We start from the raw sequence: 10,524 nt of genomic DNA on the forward strand, positions 1-10,524 counted from the left end.
CATCTTGCTTTCTGATTTTCGGGCGTGGTTGTTCATTTGGTCATAGGATGGGAAATGGAGGGTCATTTCTGGGTAGTGATGCGAAGCTATCATACAACATAGTTTCAAGGTTTACTTTTGCTCAATTTATGTTGATCTTTCAATTTTGGGTAGTGATTCTTAGAAAGTTTTTTTAGGCCTATAACCATCTGTAGTAGGGATGCAAAGCTATCATACCACAAGTAGTGTCATATATTTCTCAATTTATGTTTCTCTTTGAATTTTGGGTTGTGATTCTTAGAAGTTCTTTTAGTCCTATTTACCATCTGTGATTGTAGGATAACCGGTGAAGTTTCTAGGTGGCGCCATTGCTTTGAAAAGTAAAGGGATCACCAGAGCAAATTGAAATTTGTTCCCTACAGATGTTCAGTTATTTGGAAAGCATGTATGAATCAACAGTATATAACCGACAAATACTAATACAAAAAAGTGCATGCATGCTTATTGAGGATGAAACCTTTTCTCCATAATATGGAATCACTATTAGTGCTGAAAGGAAAATGATCTTGCTGTGATAATATTAACTCTTGAGAAATGTCATGATCGGAGTAGTAAAATTTGGCATTGCTAGCTATCGATATATTTATTGTGTAGATAGATATATACTAACACACTAAACGGTCAAATAGTGTATACATTCCATTGATACCTATCGGATATCCAACGTGGCACGTCTATTTCTTTTTTACAGACGGCACTGAAATGAAAATTGGAGAAAAAATGTGTTATGCCTGAATACACACATCAGAAAACACATCTAGGCCGTCAAACATAGTGTAAACGGCACGACGAAGCACGCATATCCATCTAGTATACATGGTGTAATCCATGCGATCAGACATGAAAGCAGTACATATTGTGAATATAATTGAAACACATCAGAGAGTCGAATAAGCTCTTTCTTTATGTTACAGTGGAGGCTTGCATGCACTTTATTTGTAGGTACCGCTATTTTCTCCGATTAATATTACTTGCCACTAGTGTTTCAAAAAAGAAAAGAAAAATTACTTGCCACTAGTATGAATGCATGTATCTAGAATTAAAATATATCTAAATACATATATATTAATATTAAGTAATATAAATCGGAGGGAGTAGCAATTTTAAACGGAAATAGAAACATATACTAGTCTAGTGCTTGTTTCAGGTTGCGTGATCAATTAGAACTCGTAACGCTAATTAAGAGCTGAAAGAGCGGAGCGCCGTCACCATGCTCTGCAAGTTCTCATACGAAGACCCACCGGGAGCTGCGGCATCCTCAGCCTTGGCCTTCCACCCCGCCGCATTCCTCCGCATCTCCTTGGACTCCATCGCCTGCCTGACATGGCCGGCAACCTGCTCCCGCCTTACCTGGTCGTCAAGCCGGAGGCCCACGCCCCACACCTCGCAGGCGTACTTGCAGTTTGTGTACTGGTCGGCGAACCCGGGCCAGCACACCATGGGCACTCCAGCCGCCATGCTCTCGCAGGTGGAGTTCCACCCGCTGTGCGTCAGGAAGCATCCCACGGCCGGGTGCGGCAGCACCTGCTCCTGCGGGCACCACGTGGTCAGACAGCACCGCCCTGCCGTTGATGCGACGAACTCCGGCGGCAGCATAGCCAGGCCGTCGCTGGCGCCTGAGACAAGGTTGTCTCTGATGGACCAGAGGAACGGGTGGCCACTGGCCGCGAGGCCCCACGCGAACTCGGCGAGCTGCTCAGCTGTGACGACCGTGAGGCTGCCGAAGTTGGCGTAAACGACGGTGCTTTTCTCTTGCGTGTCCAGCCAAGCGAGGCACTTGGTGTCCTGTTCCCAGAGGCTCAAGCCGCTGTTGGAGGAATTGGCATCGTCTCCGAATTGGTTTCCAAGCGGGCCGATAGTGTACATGCGCGGGTACTCGGTGCGGAGTGCGTCGAGGACGTCGGCCTCGAGGTCGTCGAAGGTGTTGAGGATGAGGGCTCCGGCCTTGGTGCAGCCTTCGGCCTCCACGGCGCTGAATCGGAGTCCAAAGTCGTCAGGATCAGTGGTGCGGACGACACTGGAGATGTCACCGAGGCTGATCGGCGGCAAGCCGGGAATCCAGTCGATGACCGTCCTCTCAAGGTGGCCGTTCGTCAGGCAGCTCTCGTCTGCAAACGCAATAGTACAAGCGAGTGAATCGAGTCTGAGTGATACCCAGACCAGGAGCCCAAAATGAGTACCAACTGAGCAAAATGCACGTAGGAATGCTACACTGAATTCGAGGTGAGATTTTTCTGTAAGCCTGGTCATAGTGGGGAGTAACTTATACTACTCCCTCCATTTTTTTAAAAAGGACGCAGCTCAAAGATCTCTGGGACCAAGGTATATGCCGATTGGAGGAATTCCATGGGCCTCAAACGTAAAAATAGCATCGGTGATTAAGGAGATGTGCCTAACAAATTGCAAGAAAAACGCTTAGTAAACTACACGGCCAATCAATTTGCCGTTTCCACAAAGCTCAAAGCTTGATAAGAACCTATACCTAGAGCTAACATCATATAACCCAATTGAGACATTGTAGAATAGGCTAAGCTTCTTTTAATATCTCTTTGAGCAATAGCTAAAGTAGCTCCTAAGAAAAGTGTTATTGTACCTACTAAAGAAATTAAAGTCATTATCAAAGGTAGAGATATGAAAAGAGGAAAAAGCCGAGCTAGAAGAAAAATCCCGGCAGCAACCATAGTTGCTGCGTGTATAAGAGCCGAAATGGGAGTGGGTCCTTCCATAGCATCTGGTAACCATACGTGAAGAGGGAATTGTGCAGATTTCGCAACTGCACCAAGGAATAATAAAAAAGCACGCACACTCCGGAAGGAAAAAGGAAATAGAGAAATAATTGGGCCTAATTAATTGTGTGCGCCTTATTTGGCTTCCATTCTGAAAATTCTGTGATTTGGAGATGCGCCCTTTAAACAAAAATGGAGGGAGTAGTAACATATGCCATGTTACTAGTCTAGATTACTACCTTCATAGTGGGTAGTAACTTATATGTGGTGTCATGCATTGTATCATTTATTATGTTGTAGACTCATCTTGCCTTGAGGTGTGTGATGTTATGGTAACATAGCTAGTTACCACCTCACTCTCTTTCTTCATTTATTAGCATGCCATGTCACCAAAATGCCTTGAGATGTGTGATGTTACTAGCTATGTTACTCCCACTATGAGTAGTCTAAGAAAAATACTCTGATACATATATCAGCTCCTTCCTTAGTCTAATGCTCCCTCCCATCCATAATAAACGTCGTGTTTTTATTTAAAATTAAATGTAAACTACAACCACGACGCTTATACTACAAGCACGCGGATTTGGTACGTTAGAGGAAGCATAACCACTAAGTACCACGAGTTCACTCATTCGGTACTATCAACTTGTTCGGCACACATCTTACGGAATTTCAAGGCAACTCAAAGCAAATGTGTGGTGTTTGATGCATCCTCCACAACTTGTTGGGTTCCCGCCACAATGGTTCCGTACCCATTCTAAAGATTTCGAGGCAGCTCAAAGTAAATGTGTGGTGACTTTTTTCTATATATAGATACCTATATAAAGTCTGCAAGAACAGTTGCTGAACACAATACCACACGATGAACAGTGCTTATCGTACAGTACCGGACACCATGAATAGTTACAGTAACTATGAACAGTAACTATGAACAACACATGTGGATGAAAAGTGTTTATGGCGATTTTTTCCCAATCTCGCGGTAATTTTTTGACACAACATCCTAAAAAAAAGAAGTTCAACAATTTAATATATTTTTCGAACATTCACTCCATTTAGCTAAGTGCGGATGTTTAGTGCATTTTCAAAAAAACGTAAAAAATGCCACGCCAAAGCCTACTAGTATAAACTTACAACTGATGATGGAGAATGGCTCCTTTCTCCTTCCTCTTCTCTCTCCTCCTTCCAGACTTGAGAGTCGCCCACCGCTCCGGATCCTCTCCCCTCTCTATCCAGTGGCCTAGCCAGCCGAAGATGGTAGGGGAGGGGAGGCCGTCCCCTTCCTCCATATTATGGTAGGAGTATTTTTAGAGTTTGTTATGTGTGCCAGTTTGGCGTCATGCCAGCGGGGTCAATGTTGCTGAAGCTTGTGAGTTCTTTCAGCGGCATGGTAGTGGAGGGTGGCGACTTGCGGAGCAACAGAGAATGAAGATGGAGAGTTTCGGCCCACCTTCTTCAACCCCTTTTGTAAAGCTCATTCGTGGAGATATAGGGCCCTCACTACTCTCGTCCTGCGGTCGTGGTGATAGGCGGGTGGAGGGGGGTAGAGGGCTCAACACCAGTACCTGTGTGCCCGTGTTATCTTCGGTGATTGGAGACACTCCATGTCAGGAAGTGTTGCTCTTCCTTGGCTTTTCTAACTCCAGAAGAGGCTCTTCATCATCTTCGTTGGTGCTTTCCCAAGTGGCATGTTTCTCGATGTCAGTGGGGGGTGCCCAGGCCTATAGGTCGCTCAGCCGCGGCGAAGTAGAACCTGTACTTGATTTTTTTTTCATATTTTTCTTCCGGGGTCTGCCTTGTAAACTTGAGGCATGGTCATGATGTAATTCCTTATGTTTCTAGGGGCTTTCTTCTAAACTTGTACCATCTGCTTGGTTAATACAACTTTTTTTTTTGCTAAACACATTACAATGTAGGCGTTTACAAAGCACAAACACTCGCCCATATGAACACATGCGCACCCTACCGATATGAGCACCTCCAAGAGACTAAGAGCATCTCCAATCGCGTCCCCCAAACGGCGCCAGATCGAGCGTTTGGGGGACGTGTTTTGTTCGTGCCGCGTTTGGGGCACGTCGCTCTCCAGCCGCGTCCCCCAAACTCCACCCCCAAACTTTTTTGAACATTAAAATACTCTCTCTTTTTTCCATTTTTATTTCAATAGAGAGAAGAAACATTCCACAAACTAATACATAATTGGCAACATGGTTTACACAAACTAAGACATAGTTTGGAACATGATTTTCACAAACTAATACATAGTTTGAACCATGGTTGACACAAATTAAAACATTGGAAAATAAGGAAACCTAACTAGTGTTGGCATCGCAGATTTCGTGTGTTTGCTGCCAAGAAAGAACACTCTCAGGCACTCCCAGTCACCCAAACTGGTAAATCCAGCTGGTGATGATAGCTTTGTTGGTCCTTTCGGGGAAGAACATCCAGAAACCTCCGTGCCTATTTTCGCTGCGAAGAAACAACACTCGGTGTGTTCAATCATCCTCCTCATCGCTGTCACCGTGGTAGTGCTGGCGTCAACGTGTGTCGTTGAACACCTTGATGCTCATATCCGCGTCGACAAGGTAGGAGAATGTGAGCACGCAGTCGGCTTCGAGGTCGTGGTAGCGCATGAACTTCTCACAGCCGGTGTGGAGGTACATCTTGCCGCGCCCATCGAAGAGCACGTCCACCGGCCACCGGCAGCAGTCGCAGCCAGCCTCCCGCAGATGCAGTGTGGCCGGCTCGTTGCCGGCGATGAAGTCGACGAACTTGTCCGGCAGCCTATGGATGCCGAGTGGGTCGCCCTTGAGGACGACGACGAACTCGAACAACACTTGCTCCTCCTCCTGCAGGTCCGACGATGAAGACGGTGGCATCGCAGGCGACGATGAGCGTGCAGCTCTGTCGCGCCACGACCACGGCCGTGACCTCGGCCTCTACCTCTACCAGTCATGGCGTCGACTCTTGAGATGGTGGCGGCTAGGGTTGGGGAGAGAGATTCTACGGTTTGTGTGTGAGGGACGATGAGGAGCGCCCCTTTTTATAGGCCGAAGGGATTCGGGGGAGCGGTGACGCTCATAAACGCCGGCACGCAGAGCTAGACGCGACGAGACGCTTCGCTGCGCCTCAGCTGGAACTGCACCATCGTTGCGCGCCAATAACTTTCATCGCGAGGTTGGCGACGGTTAGGTTAAACTTAAATGTGTCGCTGACACGTCGGTCCCGCCACTCCCCGCCTCGCTTTTCGTTGCGTCCGACGTGTCCGGAGCGTCCCCTGTGTAGCGGGGATGGGCTCGGGGTGCCGTACATCGTATTAGGTCGCGCTGGACGGAAGGAGGCTTTGAGGCGCGTGGCTGGGAATAAAATTTTGTCCGGCGCGCTCCAAATCCCTTTGGGGGCGCTTTGGGAGACGCGGCTGGAGATGCTCTAAGTCCAAGATATTGATTTTCCGGTGAATATTGAGATTGAGGAAATAACCATAGGCGCCACATAGGGCGGATCTTAATATTTTGTAAAATCTCAATGCAATATATACATAATGTATTTGCTATTAACTTTTTAGTTTTATGTGGTATCATATAGTATCTAACCACTCACACCTCTTTCCTCATTAATTGTTGTGCCACGTTAGATTTTTGCTAACATAGCATGCATGATTTTACTTATGAATTATGATATTATTTTCATTGTGGCTAGTCTAAGGTTTCTTCTTGGTACATCTTATCAAAAACTAGAATTATTACTATACTTGTGCTAAGTTTTATGCTCATAAATTTGTCACATGTTATAGGTATCTAATCAAATATCAATGGTATAACATGCAGAGCTAGATGATTAGTTCTTGGATTGGATTTGGAGATTGAAGACAATTGGGTTTGCTCTCGCCTGGAAGGGGAATTAAAAGAAGCTGTCCAGAGTGGGTCGTCTCAGAGTGGTCATGAAAAAGAAAAGCATAAGTTTGCCAAACGGTAGTCAGGTACAGACAGAAGGCCTAAATGACAGCAGTCCTCCACCTGTCCCCTTATACTTGAGTGTGCTCATCCAGATCAGCTTTACCTACCTCCACGACAAACACATGAATGTATTTTCCTTTTTCAGAGCTCCCATCACCAAAAAAAACTAAACTCAAGGGCACATCTGCTCTACAGCAACCCGCCCATATAGAGACCTACAAATTTTCATGACTGTAAAAAAGGGTATCCAGCCAACTGTTCAAGCTAGAAGTTGCAGCCGTTTATTCACCATTTTTTCAGAGAAATCTACAGCTTCCTCTTTGCAAGATACGGCATAAGAATCTACAGAAACATCACCCAGTTACTCACTTTTGGCGTACAGATCTCTCTTATGATATCTTCTCTGAATAGTACTACCATATACATTGTGTGTTTGAGTTTGCAAAGCATCTACAATAAACGGTGCCACTGAATTCAGATACAAACTCGTATGTCTTGTTCGTACCATTTTGGGCTTTACGCCCTCCACTGAATATAGACATCACCTCACATTTGCACCTCCAGTGCCTCATCCATGGCCACGTCCATCCCGATTCACCCACTCAACAAAAGCTATGTGAGCCTACCCTTCTCCTGAACTAAATAAACGCCTTGAAACGAACAAAGGGCACGACATCTCCTTCCAAAATAACCAGCGGCCACACATGTATCTGGAGTTCAGGTGGATGTGTCAGTAAACAGCATCCCCACCTTAATCTCTACCAGCATTACCACAGCTAAATCCACCCTGCCTCTCATTTGCTCTGCTTGCCATGCTGCAGCAATCCTCCGCCATCTTAACTCAGCACACCATCGAGCAGATCACACGATTCCAAACATACTGGACTGCTGCACACCACAGCTAGCTTCCTCTATCGATCAAGCCAAAATTAACGCAACAGTGACTGCCACAAAAGAGAGGCCGGCCAGAAAACACCTACTCGCCGACTGCCTCTAATCCAGGCTTAATAAGATTTCCTACAAACAAGCGCCGACAGGCGCGGCGGGCGCCTTCTAGTAGGTATCTAATCAAATAACAAGAGCATGCGGTGGCACACTGGCACCCAATTGAGGAAGTCAAATGCTAGGAGTCCAAGTTAGTAGATTGTAAATCTTTCTTTACACATTTTCATGTTTTCGGTAGTTTTAGTCACTATTCTTGAAACAAACACGTCCATAGCGAGCGAAACGGGTGTAACCCAATATTATGCGTGTGAAAATTGTTACCTTTGAGTGGGAGGTAACCTCTTGCTTGGAGCTCCCGGAGCCTCATCTGGGCTGTCAGCGCGGCAGCGCTGCATGTCCACAGCACCATGGACGGGATGCCTAGCTCCCGCGCCACGTCCAGTGCGAAGCTCATGAGCGCGGTTGGTAGCAGGCATGTCACGGGTGGGACGCCCGGCGTGGCGTTGAGCCGCAGGACGAGCTTCCTCAGCGGCTCCGCGCAATGGATGGTGGTGGCCATGGACAGGGCGAGGTCGTACTTCCTCTTGCCCCGGTCAGCCTCGACTAGACCGTCCGGGATGGCCTCGAACCGGAACCCGTCGCGGCCGAGCAAGGCAGCTGCGCCCTCCTTCACCTGCACACGCCGGTGTTTGTCCTCGGTGTTGACGAAGGTGATGTACAAGCCGCGGCTGTGCAGAAGCTTGGCCAGCTGCAACGCCGGGTTGATGTTGCCGGAGCTCGGGTGCGGCACCACCACCGCGTGCGGCCTCGCCATTTTCAGCCGAGCAGGAGCGAAACGGTACACGATTTCGCAGGAGCTGTTCTGTGGTCTCCACGTTCGGCAGCAGGCAGAGCCGCAGAGGCAGTTAACGCGTCCCCATCCGCGCCGAAAGCTGGCACGCCTTGCATCAATGCATGCACGGTGTGGCAGATGGTACATATTAGAGCGGTCCACAGCGTGAGGGCATCTCCACCGGCGCGCGACCCATTTTATTGTTCGTGCGCGGCCGTTTAAGACGCTAAAATGATCGTTATTGGCATGCTCATTTGCGTCTGGATGGTTCCAGCGGGACGTTTTTTTTTTACTGTTCTTTTTTCCTTTTCTCCATTTAAACATAGTTCCAAATATTACATACTGGAATATTATTTTACACAAATTAATACATAGTTTGAAACATCTAATACATAGTTTGAACCATGGCTGACACAAATAAAAACATTTAAAAAAAAAATCAGTTGCGCTGATTTCTGTATGCTCGCTGCCAAGAAAGAACATTGTAGGGTACACTCAGTCACCTAAACTGGAAAATCCAGCTGGTGATGACGCCCCTGTTGGTTCTTCCGAGGAAGAACAACCAGAAACCTTCACTACTGACTTCAACTGACCCGTAGCCATATTCGCTGCAAAGAAAGAACACTCTAAGTTATAACTATCGGTGTCCGAGCCGGATTCACCGGTGTGGTAGTGCCTGCGGCAGGCTGGCGATCATCTCGTCGTCCCCCTCGTAGAGGAAGGTGAGCTGGCAGCCGGGCTCGAGCACGACGTCGCAGGCGAACTTGTTCCACCCCGTGTGCAGGTACATCTTGCCCTGCCAGTCGAACAAGACCTCGACAGTCCACCGGCAGAAATTGCAGCTGGCATCCCGTAGCTGCAAGTGCGCCGGCTCGACGCCATCGACGAACTCGGCGAACTTGTCCGGGAGCCGCTTGATGCCGAGTGGGTCGTCGTCGATGCGAAAGAGGAACTCGAAGCAGTGGTCATCCTGCGAAGACAAGGAGGGCGCAGGCGACGGCGAGCGTGCGCCGTAGCTGCTCCACCACGGCGGCCCCAGCCCCGGCCCCGGGGGCGCCCAGGCCAGCGGCCTTGACCGCCTCGTCGGCCACCAGGACCCGCCATGGACTTCCTCGCGGGCATGGCTGCGTCGCAGGAAGAGCTAGGCGGCGCTACGGTGGAGCTTGTGGCGGCTAGGGTTTGTTTGGAGGAGTAGATGAGGAAGAAGAACACGCGCCCTCTTTATATATGCCGGAGGAAGGCAATGGCCGCGGGACGCGTGGCATCACCATTAACGTGGTTGGCGGAGGTAGGCGGCGGCCGCTCGGCAGCCGAGGCATCGCCATTAACGTGGCACAGACTGTCGAAGCGACGTAGGGGCGCCAGTCGCTGGCGCGCCTGAGAAGGCGCATCGACGCAGGGTCGCTGCCAGGCGGGTCCGACGAAACGTCCGCCAGACGCGAGCGGACACTTTGCGCGTCCGCGGAGCGTCCGCAGAGACGCATCCTGATGAGGACATCCCATCTATTGATACAACCGCTCTACCTACAGCCATACAAATAAAAAGACCAATCGCTCGAGCTCTCGTGCCAAACAACTTAACTATCAAGTACTTTCGTTTCTTAGAACTATTCCTCACATACATGAGAATATGATGCTGCCTAAATCAGATATGTTTGTTACTCTTAGGATTGATGGACCTAGCATGGATGAGAAGGACAAGTATTGAAGCATCATCACACATGGAGGAGATTGCAGCAAGCACTTGAGGATTGAAGATGACGCCACAAGTGGAGATTTCAGAACTTTGAAGCTACCATAAGAAGAGATGAAGACATGGACGAAATATAGAGTTCTCCACTTCATAATTTCGTCCATAGCATAATATGGTGCTGCGTCACCTTTAGTTTTGGGCCAGACCCATGTCATTTTCGCAGGAATTAAGTCAACAACTTTTTAGACTCCGTATTGAACGGGGAAAGACCTTCTAGGGTTTAGTTCGGCCACCATACATATGGCTGGCCAAAAACCCACATTTTCCTCCTTTAAA

The 10,524-nt window shown here is 48.2% G+C and overlaps 1 protein-coding gene across 1 annotated transcript; it reads right to left on the reverse strand.

The window, feature by feature from the left end:
- Positions 1-1,186: 1,186 nt before the first annotated feature.
- Positions 1,187-8,515, reverse strand: LOC124682877 ((R)-mandelonitrile beta-glucosyltransferase-like). Its single transcript, XM_047217488.1, has 2 exons — positions 7,985-8,515; positions 1,187-2,147 (listed from the first exon to the last, which is right to left on the reverse strand). Exons 1-2 carry the CDS (start codon positions 8,475-8,477, stop codon positions 1,219-1,221), a joined length of 1,422 nt encoding a protein of 473 aa, XP_047073444.1. The 5' UTR covers positions 8,478-8,515; the 3' UTR covers positions 1,187-1,218.
- Between the last annotated feature and the right edge of the window lie 2,009 nt (positions 8,516-10,524).

This window comes from Lolium rigidum, chromosome 1 (assembly GCF_022539505.1).
Source record: "Lolium rigidum isolate FL_2022 chromosome 1, APGP_CSIRO_Lrig_0.1, whole genome shotgun sequence".
In the NCBI taxonomy this organism is placed as follows: domain Eukaryota; kingdom Viridiplantae; phylum Streptophyta; class Magnoliopsida; order Poales; family Poaceae; genus Lolium; species Lolium rigidum.